Here is a 19656-nt window from a genome sequence, read left to right as displayed (position 1 = left end):
CATTTAAATCTCCCCTCTTCCGCCCACAGCGAAAAAGAGTAACGCAACCTCACCTCTCTCTCTCTCTCTCTCTCTCTCTCTCTCTCTCTCTCTCTCTTTCATTACAATTCAGAATGGCTGCGAAAACATCGCCCTTCGATCTCTCCAAATGTGCGCGCCAGAATATCCTTAAATTACAGCCCTACCGCTGCGCCAGAGAGTACGTCTGCACTTCCCTCACCACTCCCAAAAGCGGAAACTAACGAGAATGACTCAGTGACTACAAAGATGATGGCACAAATGTTCTGCTTGATGCGAATGAGAACGCCTACGGTCCGGGCCTGGCATTGACTGCCGAAGGCTCTCTCCAGGAATCAGGATCCTCCCAGCCAGAGATTGATCTCCTTGGACTGAACCGATACCCTGACCCGTATGTCCCTGTTTACTCTCCAAGTCGCCTGATTGAATTACAGTGGCATTCAATTTGATATACTAATCCAAAAAAAAAAAAAAAAAAAAGACACCAAGTTCCCCTCAAACAACTCTTCTGCAACCTCCGCAATACCCACATCCACACCGAAAAGACCATCGGTCCCGAGAACCTCTTTGTCGGTGTTGGATCGGACGAAGCCATCGACGCCCTCCTCCGCTGCTTCTGCGTCCCTGGCAAGGACAAAATCCTCACCTGCCCCCCCACGTACGGCATGTACGCGGTGAGTGCTGAAGTCAACGACGTTGAGATCGTCAAAGTCCCGCTAGACACCGAGAACGGGTTCCAACTACAACCGGAGAAAATCAACGCAGCACTCTCCGCCGACTCCTCCATTAAGCTCGTCTACATATGCTCGCCCGGAAACCCCACGGCGAATGTCATCCGCAAGGCCGATATCCAGAAAGTCCTGGAACACCCGACCTGGAACGGTGTCGTGATTGTCGACGAGGCCTATATCGACTTTGCCCCCGAGGGGTCTAGTCTCGCCGAGTGGGTGGCCGAGTGGCCGAATCTGGTCGTGATGCAGACATTGAGTAAGGCGTTTGGGCTCGCGGGGATTCGGTTGGGCGTGGCATTTACGAGCCCGCCGATCGCGACGCTGCTGAATAGCCTCAAGGCTCCTTATAATATCTCGAGCCCGACCAGTGCACTAGCGACGATGGCGCTGACGGAGCGCAATTTGGCTGTTATGCGTCAGTACCGGGAGAAGATCATCCAGCAGCGGGACCGATTGCTGGCCGAGCTGCCCAAGATCCCTGGTGTGGGGCGGTTCCGCGGCGGACAGCAGTCGAACTTCCTGCTGGTGGAGTTCCTGGATAAACCAGCCACTGAGGGTGGGAAGCCTAGTAATAAGATTGCGCTCGGGGCATACGAGGCTATGGCAGAGAAGCGCGGGGTCGTGGTGCGGTACCGGGGGAAGGAATTGGGATGTGAGGGGTGCCTGCGGATTACCGTGGGTACGGAGCCAGAGGTGACGAGGTTTTTGGAGGAGTTGAGAATAGTCCTGGGGGGACTCTTGGCTGGGGGTGAAATTAGTTCTTTGAAATAATTGGATTATATAACAACAACGTTAATATATGTATATAGAGAGAGGGGTATATATCATACATTGGTTCGCACTGGCACAAGGAGTAATATATATTTAAAGGAGAGAGGAAGCATAGACCCCAGTGAGAAGGAAAGCGAATGTACCCAGATCACTAGTTCTATTTACAGTACCCTCTTTCTCTCCTGCGAATTCATAAAATAAACCACGGTCGACAAACCCTAATTGCGAGGTTTTGCCATAAAAAAAAAAAAAAAAAAAAAAGGAAGCTTAATGCGCCTGTCCGTTTCCGTCGAGACAAGTCCTAGATACTTTTCATCAAGATACTGCACATTTATGTATACAGGTTGAAACGCATCTAGTTTCCCTAAAGTATACTATTAATCTAATCCCAAGAACCTAGACATATTCTATGTCTTACACCACTAAGGATCATAGCTTCGAGCTCCCAGGGCAACAGTCGCCTTGCCGGTAATGTCCCTCACACTCTGTCCAATCGATACCTCGTAGCTACCCTGTGGAAGCTCCCACTTGCCGCTCTTTTCGCTAAAGTGGGCCAACTGCCGGGAATCGGCATGGATGGAAACGCTCTTGGTCTCCCCTGGCTCCAGGTGGACCTTGGCGAACCCAATAAGCTCCTTGACAGGATTCTCAGCGGACACTGCTTTGGCACCCGCGTAGACTTGGACAACCTCAGCGCCAGCGCGAGGCCCCGTGTTGGTAACGTCCACGGTGACTGCCAGGGAGGTGTCGTCGGTAGCTTCGTGGATACTCGCTTGGTGGTTGGCATGCGCAAAGGTGGTGTAGGAAAGACCGTAGCCGAAGGGGAAGAGCACCGTGGACCGGGTCTCTTCGGACCGGTCATAGTGCCGATAGCCAACGAAGACGCCCTCTTCGTACTTGACATGGAGATGCTTGCCTTTGCCATTTTCAATATACTCGCCAGGGAAGTTTCCATATGCAGGCGCATCCTCCAGTCGTCGCGGGAATGAAACAGGCAGACGGCCCGAGGGATTGACGGCCCCAGTGAGGACATCGGCAATTGCATTGCCTGCTTCCTGTCCCGGGAACCAAGCTTGGACAACCGCCTTGACATCATCCAGCCAGGGCATTGCGACTGCGACGCCGGTGCAGTTGACGACGATGGTGTTGGGATTCACTGCGCCAACGGCCGCTACGAGACGGTCCTGAGAGCCGTCGCTGGGGAGGTGGAAGCTGACCTGATCCTGGCCCTCCGTTTCCCAGTCTGGTGCATGCCCAGTGAAGACAATGGCGACATCGCAGCCTTTGGCTACCTCCACGGCCTGAGAAAGTAAGTCTCGGTTGTGATCTTGCGCGGTCATGAAACCGAGTCGGAAACCAAGATGGCCGTCAAACATAGCAACTCCACCAAGAATGATGGGCTTCGTGGTAATCACTTCAATGGAGTAAGTCTTGCCGGCTTCGAACGCATACCGGACCTCAGGCTCCTTCACTCCCCCCAGTAGGAATGCCATTGAGTCCGGGCAGTTTTCTTTCTGCTCATAAATAACCTCCCCGTCAATGGTAAGCTTGGATCGTCCGAGCCCAGACATAGCAAGGTAGTGCTGTCCTGTTTGGGAGGGAGTAAAACTGGCTGTTGCCTTAATACTTCCCCACGCGTCCTTGATAAAGAGAGGCACGTAAGTTGGCGACTCAACGGCGGTCGAAGAAGCTGGCTCGCCCTTCAATTCCTCGTTAGTGAAGAAATCCAGCGTCCAGCCTGGCTTGCCGTCGCGATTCACTACCTCCGCAGCCATCAATGGGAGCTGGCGGAAGGTGTGGGCTCCTTTGGCGAATTCGAACTCTACATCGTCGCCCAAAGCAGCACGCAGACCTTCCTCGGAAGTGATGCGATAGTGGGCGTTGACGGAAGCGCTGCCACCGCCATGGATCAAAGCCTCACGGGCAAACCCCAACAAGGCCACCTTCTTCTTAGCAAGCTGCTCCTTCTTTAGTGGAAGGACCCCGTCGTTTTTAAGGAGAACGAGACCCTGGCTGCCCACGGAGCGAATCAACCTTTGATGCTCAGGCCGGTTAATCGCCTTTTCTTCAGGGATTGTTGGGTCCTCAAAACAGCCCAGTCGGACCAGGAACTCCAGGACGTTTCGTGCACGATCATTAATTGCCTTTTCGGACACCTTTCCTGTCTTGACGGCTTCAACCACAGCCTCCACCTTGCGCCAGCAGGTAGGACCAGGCATTTCCAGGTCGAGACCAGCCTCCAGGGACTCCGCGGTGGAGTTGGTGCCGCCCCAGTCACTCATAACGAGGCCATTCCACCCCCATTGTCCTCGAAGCACATCGCGTAAGAGGAACAAATTCGAATCAGCGTGTGTGTCATTCACAATATTGTAGGAAGTCATCACCGCTTGAGGGTTTGCCTCCTTGATAGCAATCTCAAAGGGCTTGAGATAGATCTCACGCAGTGTACGTTCAGCGATATGTGTGTTCACAGTTAATCGACAGGTCTCCTGTTCATTTGCGGCAAAGTGTTTGATTGTAGCAGCCACTCCTTTTTCTTGCACCCCATGAATGTAGTTTGCAGCCATTTTCCCGGCTAAGAAGGGGTCCTCAGAGAAGGACTCGAAATTACGACCTCCAAGAGGATGACGATGAGGACAGACGGTCGGACCTAATCTATAACGTGTTACAACACACACACACATGTATATACATATCAATCTTCGCAGCAGGGCTCCTGGTTACTTACAGTGCTCGGGCACCCTTGGACCTGGTCTCGTCGGCCAGTGCATTTCCGATCTTTTGGGCTGCTTCGATGTCCCAGGTTGAAGCCAGCAGACAGGATGCAGGAAAGCAAGCAGCGGTTGGTCCTCCCTTAAAAGCAGCACCTCGCGCCCCATTGGGACCGTCGGATACCTAGGTAGTAATGTTAGCTAGCTAATTCGCAGGCTTCCTTCACGAACAGAGGCCGTTGTCGAACCTTGACAGAGGGAATTCCCTTCTCTGGAATATCAACCGTTTCCCAGAAATTCTTTCCCGCTAGCAGCGATATCTGTATTTCCATTTCGCGTGGTTAATGACTACCCTAGATACACTGCCTTTCTCTGGGGGTTGACTTACCTTTTCTTCCAGCGTCAACCGGGAGAGAAGGGCGTCGATTTGCACAGTCTCAGCATTGGATCCCATAGTGACTCGATCTTAGCCGTGATCCAAATTAGATCTGGGAATTTTCAATCAAGGGGAGAGAGAGAGAGAGAGCGAGAGATGTGTATGAAAACATTCTGGGACACCTGGGCGCTTTTGTATCCATACGTATCACTTCCATCCCTATGACGACTCATGATCATATTATCCAGAGTGGTGGGGGTCATTCAATGGCAGGATTGAGTTCCACGATTATTATTCGACGTGGAATGAAACCGGATGGCGATGCGTTGGAGATGGTTGGGGATGGTTGTCGGCTAATCTTCGGATGAACTCGCTTTCCTCTTCTTCCCAGCGGGAAAAAAACAGTTTGCTCTCCCACTTGGAACAATATCACGCATGTCTACTAATATTGTGCGTGATGAAGTCATTCCCGTCTCGTCTGTGTAAAGTTTAAGACACTGTCGAGTAAGGAACCCCCTTAATGCAAAGTAAGTCCTGGATACCCAGTACATCTACAGATGCCTTCATGGACATGCACACATCTGCTTGAGTCTTTAGCAAGGTAGGCTCTAGAACCTCTAACAGCGGGATAAAACATCGCAATCAACAATAACTTACCCAAACAATAGATCTACCGAAGTTTTGCCGGCTGCTTTTTTAGTTCGGGTTAACTAATTGAGGCCGAAGTTTGGATCGAGGGTAAATTCTGCACCCCAAGATCCCGAAAACCTTCGTCCGTATGACGGGGTAAATTGCGGGGGGAGGGGATCTGAATCTCAAAAGCACAACTAGATCAGAGGCAGACATGATCTCGCCTCGCAGTATTCTATAAGTATATGCTTGATTCAATATGATCTTGGCTGGTTTCTCTGGAATCAAGCCTATCCTATGTTACAGGAGCCCAGCTGCCCTTCGGGGATGTACCCTATTCGCATGGGATAACACCGTGGCTGGCGTGAGTGCGTTGGAACCCGGATGGCGCCAGGTTCTAGTCCAGTCCTTGCCGGGGGAACCGTGACATCTGCCGAAGCCGGGTCGGCAGCCTCGAGATCGAATCCGAGGACATCCATCCAGGTCCTGTGCCAGACGAGCAGGGCTATTCGACTTGTGGATGATGGGTCTGGAAATCCGACACGTCAATGCTGTGTGCAGTACCCTTATTCCACGGCCTTTTCGAGTGCCTTCTCTTGGAGAGGGACACAGTCTGTCTCAACGACAGCGCGCTCCTCATCCATCGGTTCTCACTGCCTGGTTTGGACGAAGGTGTGATATCTCCATTGATTCAAATGGGGAAGATTCATACTATTCCAAATGAAACAAAGCCCATGAGATAGGGTTGTAAGAGCATTGTGTTTGATACTAATCGTAAGCTCAATAACCCTCATGTTCAAGTTCACTCTCAAAACCCATGACCCTCTCTCTCATGTATGATAAACGAGAGAGAGGGCAAGCCTTAATAAGGGTTTACCTACCGTCATCTGCGGGATCTCTATATCTTCCGGAGAAAGTTGTCCACAAACCGGTCATCAATAGCTATTTCCAGCTTCTCTGGAACCCCTCTGCAGAATTCCACGCATTCCAACTCATTCGTCGCGGAATTGCCATACCCGTCTCAAACGGACAATAGAGATAGATAGCAGCATGAGGCACCGACAGGGGTTGGACCAGGTTGGTTTTCTTATGCGTAGTACATAGGAATCCCATCCACTCGACCATGCTCTCAGCATAGAGATATCTATATTGTAGCCAAAACGCAGGAGTAGGTGTAAGTATCCGCGATTGAGATATCCACCTTGACATGGAGGTTCCTTGCCTGTTCCTGTTACGGAAAGCATACCTGCCTCACTTTGGACGAGAATATCATATACTATGGAAATATTTTCTTAGTGATCGTGTGTTGGCCGAGGAAAGGAGGAAAAGAGGCGTACTCGGGGACCGGGCAGAATCGAGACAATACTTCCTTGAATAAAAAGGAACTAGCCTAGTCAAAACCGGTCTTATATTGACCTGCTGCGTCATTCACGAGTCAACTTGCGGGGGAAAGTAGCATGAGCAGAGTATCACAATATTGGGGCCTTAAAATGGTTCCCCGAGACATCCAAATTTCCGCCACAGGCATTGCTAATATACTTTCTGCGCTGCCAGGAGTCACAGTCGCCATCATCGAAGCAGGCAGGGATGAAGGCAATAACCCTAATGTCACAGCAGCAGGCTTCGGAACTCGCGTTTGACAAGCTGGTCGACTGGCAATACGAGACAACAGAGCAGGAAGAATACTGCAGGTTGGCAACTTGGATACCATGCCGGGAAAGCATTCAGGGGAGAGTGAGACGAGCACAGTTAACGGTATGTTGAAGATGCGGAGAGAGTCCTATACCCCCTGCCTGTTCTCTGACAATCGCTTATTCGGCATGGCGTACGTAGCAAACCAATCCATGGAAACACTAGGAAATGCAGTATGGAATTGGCATAATCTCTTTCCCTTGCTACCTCAAAAGTGAGAGGTTTCAAGAAGCCCACACGAGGCGCAGATCGCTGGCTCGTCGTATGTATAATCAACCAATCCTACCACGGTTGGAATGGGCCACTCAAGGTCGGCCTTTCGGTGTTCTCCATCTTTTACATCGATCGTAAATCAAACATGGTAGTACATGGGTATACCCTTTAGCCCTGGCATCAATGGTGGCCAAACCCTTGATCAGCTTGCAAATATTCGAGAAGACGCTGCCAGAGTTTATTATTATCCCGTAGAGAATCGGCCAAACCTTTTATGATCCATGGTATCGCGAAAAGAACAACGTGGGTGGATTTGAAGATGGGTATAAGGTATCTGCGGAGGGAGAGTATCAAAACTCTGTATGCCAGCAAAGAGGTCATTGTTTCAGCAGGCTCCTCCTAGAACTCTCCGAGGTGGGAAATCCAAAGTAGGCAGCTTCACTCTGGTATACTTTCCAACGACTAATCTTCAATCAGAACAGGCCAAGTATTGAATCTTGACGAAGCCATAATCTTGTTTCTGCCTTCTGGGCGCTTCTGCCGTTCTCAAGGCCGCGTGCATATCAAATCCGGAGACGCATTAACATACGACCTTATCAACCCAAATTACTTCATGGTTAATTAGGACCTCACGCTGCAGAAGAACATCACGGAGGTGGGCCGTCCAATTTTGGCAGGCTGGTCCCCGTGCAATCGCATGTTGTTGCGCGCATCTCGCCTCCACTTTCAACGATCTCGACCAAGCCACGGATGAAGAGTGGAGCGCGTGAATTAAAAGCTCGTTTCTCCTAGCCACCATCTACTGTAGAATCTACTGTAGACGGCCGCGATGCTTCCAGAGGAGTTGGAGGGGGGTCGTAGATGCCATTTTTACGGCGTATGGAACCTATAACGTTCAGGTGATTGAGCGCAGGTTAGCACGCTGTACGCGGTCCAGAGCAAGCAGCGAATACTATCAAGAGAAAATGAGGCACATATTGGACGTATAGTTAATGGAGATTTGTTTATAATTATTTTTTACCGTAACCCGTTCCTTTGGATATGAAATCCGTGCGTCGTGAAAAATACCGCACTCAGAGTTTGCTACTTGACTGGACTTCTGCCCGGACTCAATAAACGAGAAAAGTAAAAAGAAAAGCGAGGCGTTAAAGTTTGCCGGTGTTTATTATAGTTATATTATTATATTATTATAGATTATATTATCTCAACCAACCCTTGGCTGTCAAGTCAGTCACATGTAAAATACAGGGGACTGCGAACCGGATGATGCATCCATCCATCCATCCATCGTAAGACCGGATAAGAGGTATCAAATTGACAAGCAATGAGCTTTTTAGGACGACCATGAACTCTCTGATTCGAGGAGCAGCTAGTTGAGGGATGGAGATATACGAAGTATACTCTGTAGATACAGATATCGGGCGAAATTGAAGCTAGTCTTGTGCTACATTGCCCGAATGGGGAGATTTCCTTGACTGTGGGACCGAATCCATTAGTTAATCTACAGGGTAGAGACAATTATGCCTCGTAAAAGCCATGGTACCATCAGAGCTTGCGGTTCTGCGTCCGGCTTCGAGATGTCCCAAGTCAGGGCCAGGAAAGGCACATGAGGGCACGTGGAAACTCTCCAACTTTTCCCTCGCGGTCACACAAAAGACCTCAACTTCTCTCAAAATCAACCTTTGACTCTTCTTGTATTCCAAGCCTAGGCTCTCGAGATAACCATTAACGGCCCCAGGAACCTTTCCGATTTTCCTGCCACTAAACCTCTGCGATTACAATGTGGGCAAATATGCCGAACCCCAGCTTAGTCTGGGCGAATCATCGCTGCTTGTCTCTCCTGTTCCTTGGAGGGGCGATATCTCAAGTCTTATTTGTCCCTCCCAGGCTGTGAAAAAAAAAAAAGCAAATAATGAATGAGTTATTAGTGACTGTCAACGAGATAGCGAGTTCAACGGCTCACCATTCGCTCCCCAGGCTTTATCGCCCCCCTCTGGCTGGTTAACGCTCGATCGATCCCTTCCTCGTCGGGGCCTGTCTTGGTCTTATTCGTCTGTTTAGCTATTTTTGTCCACCAGGCCAAGGGACCAATTCTGTGCGGGAAATGGCGCTTCCCGGTGACTGTCTTTTCCTCGGCCTGCCTGGATCTTCGCCCCCAGAGGCTATCGCGGTTGTAGTTAACTACTCCGTGCAGTACATAGTAAGCACTGTGGCCCTCCCTCCGCCTCAATCGGAGTCCATGGGCCGTTTGTTCAGTTATCGCAACAGACAGCTGACACCTCTCTGAACCGAGCGGGTTTAGTCCCGTTATTATCAAGAAGGGTGGATATTGGGACCCTATTAAATGTAAATATGAAGCCGAAAGGCACATTTGTCCTCCCGGACTCCGATCTTTTATGTCTATCCATCCTCCTCGCTCCCGTTTCCTCGACTTTTTTTTTCTCTCCCCCAACATCTCGTGCGCTCGCTTATAACACCCCGGTTGGCTGGCTCTATATAGCCACTACTTCGACGTCACAACTGCGGTGAAATCCAAAACAACCACTTCCAAACCCTTAGCGACAATCCGGCCTGGTTCTTGTGCAACTACAACGGCTGCTCTTCGAGTCCTTATCGAGCTGTTGTCGTTCTATTCCTACTTGTTTGACCGCACGTTCGCTCCCTCATCAGGATTCCTGGCCCCATTCCTCCTGATCGCCTTGCTACTTATTCCCTCGAGATCGTCGCCTGTTATTTTCCGTTATCTTGCAGCTTGATCTCCCCGCACTCCGAGATCAGCACGTGTCGCCCTCCACTATAGCTCTCCTCATCGTCATGAATAATGTGACTGGGAACAGAGTCAGCACATCCTTAAATTCATCGTTGAAAAATATATACACATTATAGTGTTTGAGAACTACTCCGTATCCGCGCTCTCATATCTTTCGCTGGCCCCTCTTTTGGGGCGGCTCATCCGCCATGAGTCTACAATCAATGCTAGAGCGACGGGGTCTCTATTCTAATGTTCCCCCGGATATCCGCACCAAGCTCGAAGACAATCCGACGCTTCTAGTGAGCTGGTGGGCCACAGGTGTTTCTCTCGCCATTATTGTAACCCGCGTGTTTGGTCGCTATGTCCGGATTGAACGATTCTTTCGCGAAGACAAGGTCATGATGCTGAGCATCATCCCGCTGCTGGCTCGAATGGCGTTCGTGCATGTTGTTCTAATCTGGGGTACCAACAATACCAAGACCGAGGGGTTGACCGAGGAACAAATCCAACACAGGGTCATTGGGAGCAAACTGGTTCTTGCATCTCGTATCTTCTACGCGATTTTGTGAGAATCTCTGAATTCCCTGCAATGTTGTATTCTAACTAACCAGCTGGGTTCTATCTAGCATCTGGTCGGCGAAGCTCACAGTGTGTGAATTTCTCCAGCGAGTCGCCGGAATGATCTGGCGTCGATCCATCCGGATCTTTCTCAAATTCCTATATTATTTTCTGGCTTCAACGTTGGTCGCGGTGGTCATTGCTACCTTGACTGAATGCCAACCCTTCGATCACCACTGGCAAGTTGACCCAGATCCTGGTCCAAGATGCCGTTCGGGCTATGCCAATCTAATTACAATGGGGGCCTGTGATGTTGTCACTGATCTCCTCCTTGTTGTCTTCCCGATTCCTCTAGTCATCATGACCAGCTTATCGGCGAAACGCAAGCTATCTCTGGTCGTCCTGTTCTGTCTTTCTTTGATCTTGGTCGGCATTACGTGCTACCGCATACCAGCGGTCATTCAACACAAAGGATCCCAACAGTACCGGTCTCTCCTAGCATCTCTAGAGATATTAGCTGCCACCGCAGTCTCTAATGTGGTCGTCATCAGCTCATTTGTCCGGGATCGAGGGGTCAAGAAGCTTAAATACAAGAAAGTTTTGGGATCTACGTCCGTGAGCGAGAGCCTGGATCACAGCACTGTCCGTCGTGCAACCATCACCCACCACCAATGGGGGAGTGATTCAGATCTCGCCCGCGATGTGGGTATCCGATTGGATCCAGAGCTATATTCGCACGATCAAGTAGGACCGCGTCCCGCCCCTGTTGTCATGACAGGGTCCCTGGATCCCAACTGGTCTTTCAGCCAACAAGCCGCTGACTATGATGATCGGTCATTATCCACAACCAATAGTTTGGACATGAAAGTCAGTCCGCACGAATACATTCGGACGAGCAAGACAGCCCATAATTTACCCGGGGATTCATTCATGGATTTCCCGGATCAAGTCCCCATCTTCGATGTTGGGGGCCTCCTCAGTCAACCCATGCCTCTCGGTACCAGCTACCACACCCCATCCTCTGACTGGGTCCAGCCCCAACCACCTCATCACCCGTCGCACCGCAGGGACAGTAGCGGGCTTGTTCTCCAGGATGTGGGCGGGCTGCTCTCCATATCACCCTCGCCCCATCAACCTCGTCCCGGGGGGCTGCGTAGGAGCTCACAAGGGCCCCGACGAGGCTCCAGTGTGCATTTCGGTGACACCGCTGATTCACCTACATCTCCCCATCGGACCTATTCGGAGGTGTCCGCCCGTATACCGGAGCGTCCCAACGAATTCGAGCTTCAGGATGTTGGCGGGTTACTTTCAAGGAATAACCTACGATAATGACTTGTGCGAAGCGGGATGTACGACTAAGCTGTCGGATTAATACAACTTACTTATGACATATTAGCGATGGGCGTTATGGGGCTTTGCATATTTTTACACATTTTGTTTATAAAGTAAACATACACGGAATAAATCTATTTTCAAGCTTTCAAGCTTTTAGAGCTCTCAACTGAGGTCTGCCTTTGGAGAAGAGGTGGTAAACCCGGTACTGTGAACCACGACTCCTGTCAGAAATACCACTACACTACAAAAATGATATCGGTTACGAAATACTGTAACAGAGTGGCATATAATGGCCCCCTAATATGGGGTTCACCGTTCAACAACTCCATAGGGGCAGTTTGTATGCTTCAAAGTTCACGACTCTTCCTATCCATCTCCTTAGCAACTAGATAGTTATCTAACGGAGTACATTCCGAATCTGTTCTTCGCAGCCTCCTCTCTCTCTCTCTCTCTCTCTCTCTCTCTCTCTCTCTCCCTGTCCCTCTCCCAGCTTTCTAAGATTTGATCAGGTCTATATGTCTTGCAAGTTTAGCAACCCACTGTACTCATCTCATCTCCGTATCTTGCGGGGCTACTTATACATATATAGATAGATATATTCATATCTACACTCTCAATATCAATACAATATCCCAGGTTGTCTTCTCTTTTCTCAAGGCCTTGCTGACGCAGTTTCCCCAACCCAATACGTAGCGAAACACAGCGCTCTAGATGTACAGCTCATTAAACATACTATAGCACTCTGTGGATTTATGGAGATTACACTTCACCCCTGAATGGGAACCCGAATGCGAATCCGAACGCGGTGGTTCTAGGCGTAAACCCTAGTATTGCTGTATGCATGTAAGAGAGTAGAGCCTGCTCTAATTTTTCTTCCCGGGAACACTGTAGTTATAGAGTACAGCTTAATACCTACCTAAATCATGAGTATTGCGGCCCTGGTCTCAGGTGCCTGGGCGGTCTTGCACGACATCGGTCCACTTGTGTGTGCTCTTAAGAGTCCCTGCTTGGGGTTAATTACCTCAATCTGTCCATTAATGAGGCTCAGGATTTCACCAGCTCGAGAAAATAGCAGGCTGGTTGTTATAAATTCATTTTTTGGCGCTCTATTAGAGAGGGAATAATACAGTAGGTTGGGTTTAAGGTTGATCAACATTGAACAGGCACCAAAATCATAGATCACATAGGATAAGGGAGGTACACCACCATGAAACAGTTCTTTTCGCCATTACGCCATGCTGCCCAGAATGCCTAGAATTGGGACATGCTTCTCTTCTCTTCTCTTCTCTTCTTTTTCTTTTTTTTAGAGGTTGTCTCTGTGTCTTGTCTGACTCTTCTTCCACCGTATTGGCCCGCGCCATTGATTCCTTGTCCGTAAAGGTTGGCGACATACAAAGCGTCCAACTCGGGATTGAGAGAAAAGAGATCCACGGGGGGGGGAGGGGGGGGTCTGCGATTGCTACCACAACAATATAGGTAGGAGCCCAAAGAACAATTAAATGACCCAGCGATAACTCGCGTACCGACCCGCAGTCTCACTCCTTCGAATGATCTTCACGACCTGTCCTCGGCGCAGACCAAGATAACGGGCAACAGGATCTGAGACCTGAATACGGGGCAATTGTGACTCCTTCAGGCGGTATCGCGCAAGCAAGCGGGACTTTTCTTCGGGGCTCAGAAGGACGTGTTTGGGAACGAGTTCGTGCCGGGTAATGTTGACGAGGAGATCCTGTTCCTGGAAATGTTCGCAAATACGGCCGGGAATGCCGCTCAGCAGACGGACGGCGGAGGGAGAGATAGGAGTCCTGGTGACAAAAATTCCCGTGTGAAAGTTACCTTCATCGACAGTATGATTGAAGGTTCGCACTTGCTTTGTACCGACACCGCTGTCATCAGGGCAGAATTCGATGTAGATGGTACCACAGTCGGGCTGGGGATCCCGGTTGGAGGGGGTGGGGAGAGGTGTGTATTTAGCCTTCATGGCCTCTGTAGGACGGGCTTGAACTTTCAGCTTGTTTCGGCTGTATTGGTCAGTAAAAAGAAACCACGAGGTAAAAATGGGTGCAGTACTCTGGTCGTCCCGACTCATCGGAGTATTGGTGACGGAATTTTTCCAGTGAAATTTGCACTTCTTCTTCTGTAACCTCATAGCCCTACCCACCACCAAAGTTAGACACACAGTCTTCGCGAGCACATATCATGTCATATAGTCCAAAAAAAAAACATACGCGATCCTGCAACATTTCAAAGACGGTTCTCCATGTGCGCCAGAGTCGGGTCATCTCACGGTCAGCGTCGTCCATCGAGAAGGAGGTGAAGTCGTCATCCATGGCTGCCAATGCCTAGCGCACTGGGCGCAAATCACAGAAAGATATAGAGAGGGAAAAGAAAGGGGGAAAGTAAGGCAAGAGTTGGAGAGGATGCGATGAGATGCGATTTCTTCGCAGAGCTGGAAGAGCAAATCGAAAAATCGGCGGCCAGCGCTAAGAGCGCCAGCGGTAAGCGCCGCCAATAAAACGGAGGCAGAAGAAGCAACCAGAAGACCAACAGGCAAAAAGGCCAGACTGAGGAAACCGACAGAAAAAAAAGATTCACCTTCTCTCTCCTTCTTTCTCTCTCTTTCTTTCTCTTCTTTCGTCCCTGTCCTTTATTTTCTCTCTCTCTCCTTTTCTTTGGAGTTTATCTCCCTCAATCCCCCTCCCTCTCTCTTCCTTCTCTTTACCTTCTCTCCTCCCCCCGCTCCACCATGGCCACTGCTGCTGTCAAGTCCGCTGAGCCCAAGGTGAGGCCCACCAAGCCCGATGAGGACGCTTTCAAGGCTAGCCTCGCTGAGGCTGAGAAGGAGCATGCTGCTGTTCAGGAGAAATTGGTATGTATGAACCCTTTTTTTGTTGTTTGGCTTTGGTGTCGTGATAATTCCAATTGTACACACACGACTTGTGTACTACACCCCTTTTCTTGCTCTTTGGAAATTTCTCAATTGCATTCTCAAGGAGGCCTTTCTTTGTATTGTCTATAATTTTGCGATAAGGAAAATACTGACTATACCAGAACCAAGTCAAGGCCAAAATTGAAAGCGCCAAGCCCAACAACCAGGACTCGCCCGTCGCGAAGAGACAGCAGGAACTGCGCGCTGAACTTTCCTCCATTCGTCAAAAGCAGCAGGGATTCAAGGCTTCAAGGTCTAGTGCCCAGGAGAAAATCAATGCCCTCGATGCGACTCTGAAGGCTCGCATTGCCGAACAGAACAACTCTCGCACCCGCATGTCCTTCAAGAACGTTGAGGAGCATGACCGTGAGATTGAACGCCTGGAGAAACAGGTGGACTCTGGCACTCTGCGCCTGGTGGATGAAAAGAAGATCCTGTCGGACATCTCGAACATGCGAAAGCAGCGCAAGAACTTTGCCAGCTTGGAAGAGGCTCAGAAGGGGATCAACGACCTTAAGACTCAGATTGCCACCCTCAAGAAGACGCTCGACAACCCCGAGGCCAAGGCACTTAGCGACAAGTACACTGAGATCCAAAAGGAGCTGGATGGCATTAAGGCGGAGCAGGACAGCGCATTCAAAAACCTCAACTCGCTGCGCGATGAGCGTACTAAGCTCCACGCTGAGCAGCAACAGAAGTGGACCGCCATCCGTGAGGTCAAGGACAACTACTACAAGGGCCGCAAGGCCTACAAGGAGTACGAGGACGAGGCCTGGAGAATCCGCCGCGAGAAGCACAAGGCGCAGCGCGAGGCCTTCGAGCGGGAGAAGAAGAAGAAGATCGCCGATAAGAAGCTAGAAGAAGCCTCTCGGCCCGCCTACACGGATGAGATTCTGATTGCCCAGGGTCTGATCCGCCACTTCAACCCCGCCTACGACTTTGCCTCGCTCGGACTGGATGATAAGAAGGACCAGTCGTCCAGCTTCCGTGCTGAGGTTGGCCGTACCGTGGATGACTCCAACATCAAGGGTTTCAAGATCCTGAAGAAGGAAGACCGCGAAGAGGACTACTTCGTCGGCACCGGTGGAAAGAAGGGCAAGAAGGGTAAGAAGGGAAGCGCCAACGGTGCCCCCGCTCCAGGAACCCCTACCGAGGCCAAGTTCAACCTGAACGTTGGTGTGATTGAGGACTTTGCCAAGGTCAAGATCGACCCCCCCATGAACCAGGCCGATGTGCCTGCCGTGGTTGAGAAGCTTGCCGCCAAGATTACCGAATGGAAGAAGGACCAGGCCTCCAAGACCGAAGAGGTGAGCAAATCTTACCTCCCCCAAATCCTGTATCCCCAGGAAATGCGCTAATGGACTTTCCAGAACATCAAGAAGGCCCAGGAAGAAATTACCCGCCTGGAAGCGGAAGAGAGTGCCGCTACGGAGGCCAACGGCAACTCCGACGAGAAAGATGCGGCTACCGATGTAGCCGAAGACCTTCAAAAGGCCTCCCTGGAGGAGACGGCCTAGAGTGCCAACCTCCGTAAGATAGAATCATGCATATGTTTTGCACATTGACAGCATCAGCGGACACACCTGACGTTTAGATCTGCGGCGCTTCCAAAAGCCTAGCATTAACCTTGATATCTTTTTTTGGGGGGGGGGAGTTTCCCCCCGGCATGCAGGATGCATCCTCTTCGAATTCCTCTTTCTCCTATTATATTATTATGTCCCTTTCCCTTCACATTTATCTCATGGTGCTCTCTCCTTGAGCATTGGGTTCTTGTCATTATTTCATTTTCTTCCTTGTAATTCGGCTATTTTTTTCTTCGGCTTGCTGTACCTTCTTCCACAGTGCAGGCACCAAGTCTCCTCCCTCTTTGTCTCCCCTCCCTCTCTCTCTCTCTCTCTCTCTCTCTCTCTCTCTTTCTCTTTCTCTTTCTATCTCCTTCTCTCCTTCTCTCCTTTCGAAAGCGTGCAAAACGACGGAAAATTCAGGACCATTGAGCGATTTGATTCAGCTATCAGTAATGATATGAGTGATTGGAAAAGCAAAGTTTAAGCAGGAATTCTCTATGTAACTCCAGTATCAGACCTATATCCTGACGACACGTATTCCCCGAGTAGTTGATTTTAGAACCGATTTGCGGGTTAGAAATGTCGAGAACCCGACAAAAATAGTAAAGTTGCCGCTCGGAATAACGTTGCCTATTCTTCTCATTCTCTCCTTCCTCTTTTCTTCCCTTCTTCTCGTTTCCCTCTTGTGCGAGAAATTCTATATCTCTATATCTACATCTCCATCTCCATCTTTATTTATTTTTGGCTCGCTGGACGTTTTCCTCATTTCCTTTCTAGTCATCAGCACCAGACGTCTAGTTCTCCACCCATTCTTCTTCCGCTTGCGACCGGTTCTGAATCTTCAAGATGTCATACAATAAGCCCGTGCGCTGCTCCTCTAATCCCTTGAACCAAGTAGAAAGCACAGCAACTAACGGAAATCCAACAGGACGGCCCTCCTCCTTCATACCCTCCCCCCGTCCATGACGGTGGCTACAACCACACCTACCCCCCGGCTCTGCTCCTCCGCCGGCCGGCGCCCCCCAGGACTACTACAATCAATCCGGCTATCCTCCCCAGAACTACGGTCCCCCTCAAGGCCAAGGATACGGATACGGCGCTCCCCCTCCAGGTCCACAGCCCATGTACTATCCTCAAGCCGGATACCCGCCGCCGCAACAACAACAACAACAACCTGGGTACTATCCGGAGGAGCGTGGCGGCGGTGGTGGCTCGGGAGGTGGAATGTGTGCTGGTATCTTAGCCGCATTGGCCTGCTGTTGCTGTTTGGATATTCTGTGCTAATTCCTCTTCTTTGGTCCCCGGTTTTTCCTGCTTTGATGGGAGTCGCTCATTTGGTTCTTTTGTTCAGGCGCTTTGGATCGGACATGGGTTTGAGGGAGAGAAAGAAAGGAAGAAGTGATTCAGATTCATAAACGGGAGCTCAGTTGCTCTTTTTACTCAACCATACTATGTATTCTATTTGACATCATTATGTTTATCGTCATCGTCATCGTCATCGTCATCGTCATCGTAAATCGTAAGTGGTATCGCAAAAAATAACCATAACCACTCACTCACTCACTCACTCACTCACATACGAACTCCCCCCGCCATACGCTGACGGATCTACCCTCCGATAACGAGACACCCGACTCCGCGACCTCGACCGCGACCTCGACCGCGACATGGACCGATATCTCGAATGCGGAGGAGAATGAGAATGAGAAGGCCCATCAATCACCGACTCCTCCTCAATAACCTCCACCACGCCGCCATGATCAACCCCCGAACCACCACCACCCGTCAGCGATTCCTCCACGACGACGATCTGGTCCGGGCGACTCCTCCGAGGTCGGCGGCGGGTCCGGATCCCCAGGTCCACGATTTCCGAGGGGGTGGCCGTGGAGGCTGTTGCCACGGTTGTGCTGCTGCTGAAGCGTCGGCCGGACGTGAGCGCGAGGTAGAGCAGGTACAGGAGGAATATGAACGCGGCGACGCTGCCGAGGACGATTCCGACCACGACGCCGGGCGATGGCGAGGAGTTCTGCCGGGCGTAGGTGGACGGGAGGGAGATGGAGGATATGTCGTCGCGGGGTTGGAGTTGATGGAGTTGTGGGGGCATTGCTTGGTTGCTTTTCTTTCTTTGGGGGTGGTGTGTTTTAATTATTTCCAGAGACAAAGAAGAGGAGGGGTTTTATTTTTATTTATTTTCATGGGGTACGGGTTGGTTTTATTTTTATTTTTTTTTATTGCTGCTTGGTTGTGGGTGGTTTTTATTTCGGTGGCTGGGATGGATGGATGAATGGGATTATCATCAGTATGTAAATCTCCTCTGGTCATAAAAGTCCTTTTGATCAGCCAACACTGCAAGATCCGTTCCCATTCTGGCAGCTCGTTACAACATTCTGAGACCTCCTCGATATCCGAGGTCATAGTATGTCTCTTCCCCGTTTGATCAATAAGCCAAAAAAGGCATCTTGCTCGAATATCTGCCCAAGAGAGAGCGATTAAATTGTGTCAACTACTCCGATGAATCGCTTTCAAGGTTGCGATGCAAGGGTTACCAGAGATTCATCAAGCCCAAGGTGCAAGCTTGGCTATTCTGTACATATTGCTGCTACCAACGCCTCACAAAGGTATTTATGATTCAGCCGCGCAAGAAAATTAAATCATTAAGATACATAACCTGTTGGTTTTTAAGGAAATCATTTGTGACTGCAGTCCTCTCCGCCAAAGTTCCCCGTTAGCTTCCAGCAGGTGATGTCGCTCTGCGTGGGCTGGCCTGCTGTGAGGCCGGGGAGGCTGTAGGTAGCGTTGTATTCTTGGTAGTCGTTGCTACCGGTCCAGGAGCCCAGGTATGTATGTCCCGCTGAGCCACACGGAGCTACCAAAGGCCTGGCCGCGGTGAAGTTGTCCACGGAAGACGAGGTACCCGGTATGGAACCCGTAGTCGGCGCCGTCCAGTGAAGTGGTTGTTTGTAGGTGTCGAGATATTTCCACTCCAGATGTTCCAGGTTGGGAAGAGAGATATTCGGAGGGCTGTATTTGACCTCTGTTGTCCAGATTCCGTTCAATCTCAGCAGAAAATATCATAGCCCTCTCTCCTTCATTCTTTCCCATCCTATCCTGTCTGTAAAAAAAAAAAAAAAGAAGAAGAAGAAGAAAAATAGTCCGGCCACAGGGATCCATGCATCAGGAGAGCTAACCATTAAAAAGAGAGGGCGGAGAATTAGAAACGGGTCGAAGAAACGGCTTTCTCTCTCTCTCTCTCTCTCTCTCTCTCTCTCTCCGACTTCCCCATCATTAAGTTAAGCCTGTCCGCCCTGTTAGCCTGTAGCCAATAATCACAATTAAGACGTTATGAGAATCGTTTAGTCTCGACGATCCCGGGGA

The 19656-nt window shown here is 50.2% G+C and overlaps 9 protein-coding genes across 9 annotated transcripts; 7 read left to right on the top strand and 2 right to left on the bottom strand.

Moving 5' to 3' along the window:
* The first annotated feature begins 52 nt into the window (after nucleotides 1–52).
* On the top strand, nucleotides 53–1696 carry P175DRAFT_0454321 (histidinol-phosphate transaminase). Its single transcript, XM_040894565.1, has 3 exons — nucleotides 53–199; nucleotides 257–409; nucleotides 500–1696. Exons 1-3 carry the CDS (start codon nucleotides 114–116, stop codon nucleotides 1518–1520), a joined length of 1260 nt encoding a protein of 419 aa, XP_040754439.1. The 5' UTR covers nucleotides 53–113; the 3' UTR covers nucleotides 1521–1696.
* Nucleotides 1697–1786: 90 nt separating this feature from the next.
* Nucleotides 1787–5166, bottom strand: P175DRAFT_0454317 (beta-glucosidase). Its single transcript, XM_040894564.1, has 4 exons — nucleotides 4620–5166; nucleotides 4480–4551; nucleotides 4249–4415; nucleotides 1787–4175 (listed from the first exon to the last, which is right to left on the bottom strand). Exons 1-4 carry the CDS (start codon nucleotides 4683–4685, stop codon nucleotides 1943–1945), a joined length of 2538 nt encoding a protein of 845 aa, XP_040754438.1. The 5' UTR covers nucleotides 4686–5166; the 3' UTR covers nucleotides 1787–1942.
* A 455-nt stretch (nucleotides 5167–5621) lies between these two features.
* Nucleotides 5622–7912, top strand: P175DRAFT_0555706 (uncharacterized protein; the record flags this gene model as incomplete). Its single annotated transcript, XM_040900650.1, has 5 exons — nucleotides 5622–5909; nucleotides 6792–6992; nucleotides 7398–7570; nucleotides 7620–7758; nucleotides 7820–7912. The coding sequence occupies 5 exons, from the start codon at nucleotides 5622–5624 to the stop codon at nucleotides 7910–7912; spliced, it is 894 nt and encodes a 297-aa protein (XP_040754437.1).
* Nucleotides 7913–8662: 750 nt separating this feature from the next.
* Nucleotides 8663–9898, top strand: P175DRAFT_0530136 (uncharacterized protein; the record flags this gene model as incomplete). The annotated part of the gene is made up of 4 exons (XM_040899759.1): nucleotides 8663–8681; nucleotides 8881–9032; nucleotides 9089–9315; nucleotides 9643–9898. 4 exons carry the CDS (start codon nucleotides 8663–8665, stop codon nucleotides 9896–9898), a joined length of 654 nt encoding a protein of 217 aa, XP_040754436.1.
* A 202-nt stretch (nucleotides 9899–10100) lies between these two features.
* Nucleotides 10101–11781, top strand: P175DRAFT_0433960 (putative integral membrane protein Pth11-like; the record flags this gene model as incomplete). Its single annotated transcript, XM_040893629.1, has 2 exons — nucleotides 10101–10459; nucleotides 10521–11781. 2 exons carry the CDS (start codon nucleotides 10101–10103, stop codon nucleotides 11779–11781), a joined length of 1620 nt encoding a protein of 539 aa, XP_040754435.1.
* Nucleotides 11782–13222: 1441 nt separating this feature from the next.
* P175DRAFT_0499597 (DNA-directed RNA polymerase core subunit RPB5) lies at nucleotides 13223–14206 on the bottom strand. Its single transcript, XM_040896768.1, has 3 exons — nucleotides 14016–14206; nucleotides 13858–13940; nucleotides 13223–13808 (listed from the first exon to the last, which is right to left on the bottom strand). Exons 1-3 carry the CDS (start codon nucleotides 14115–14117, stop codon nucleotides 13283–13285), a joined length of 711 nt encoding a protein of 236 aa, XP_040754434.1. The 5' UTR covers nucleotides 14118–14206; the 3' UTR covers nucleotides 13223–13282.
* Nucleotides 14207–14533: 327 nt separating this feature from the next.
* On the top strand, nucleotides 14534–16233 carry bfr1 (putative nuclear segregation protein (Bfr1); the record flags this gene model as incomplete). The annotated part of the gene is made up of 3 exons (XM_040895840.1): nucleotides 14534–14656; nucleotides 14839–16023; nucleotides 16087–16233. 3 exons carry the CDS (start codon nucleotides 14534–14536, stop codon nucleotides 16231–16233), a joined length of 1455 nt encoding a protein of 484 aa, XP_040754433.1.
* Nucleotides 16234–17127: 894 nt separating this feature from the next.
* On the top strand, nucleotides 17128–17524 carry P175DRAFT_0530132 (uncharacterized protein; the record flags this gene model as incomplete). The annotated part of the gene is made up of 2 exons (XM_040899758.1): nucleotides 17128–17145; nucleotides 17210–17524. The coding sequence occupies 2 exons, from the start codon at nucleotides 17128–17130 to the stop codon at nucleotides 17522–17524; spliced, it is 333 nt and encodes a 110-aa protein (XP_040754432.1).
* Nucleotides 17525–17830: 306 nt separating this feature from the next.
* On the top strand, nucleotides 17831–18831 carry P175DRAFT_0155734 (uncharacterized protein). The gene has a single exon (XM_040892460.1). It carries the CDS (start codon nucleotides 17966–17968, stop codon nucleotides 18563–18565), a length of 600 nt encoding a protein of 199 aa, XP_040754431.1. The 5' UTR covers nucleotides 17831–17965; the 3' UTR covers nucleotides 18566–18831.
* The last annotated feature ends 825 nt before the right edge of the window (nucleotides 18832–19656 follow it).

Source organism: Aspergillus ochraceoroseus (assembly GCF_002846915.1).
Source record: "Aspergillus ochraceoroseus IBT 24754 chromosome Unknown P175scaffold_2, whole genome shotgun sequence".
NCBI lineage: Eukaryota > Fungi > Ascomycota > Eurotiomycetes > Eurotiales > Aspergillaceae > Aspergillus > Aspergillus ochraceoroseus.
Note: the sequence above shows the minus strand (reverse complement) of the source record. Positions and strands in the feature narration are given on the sequence as shown.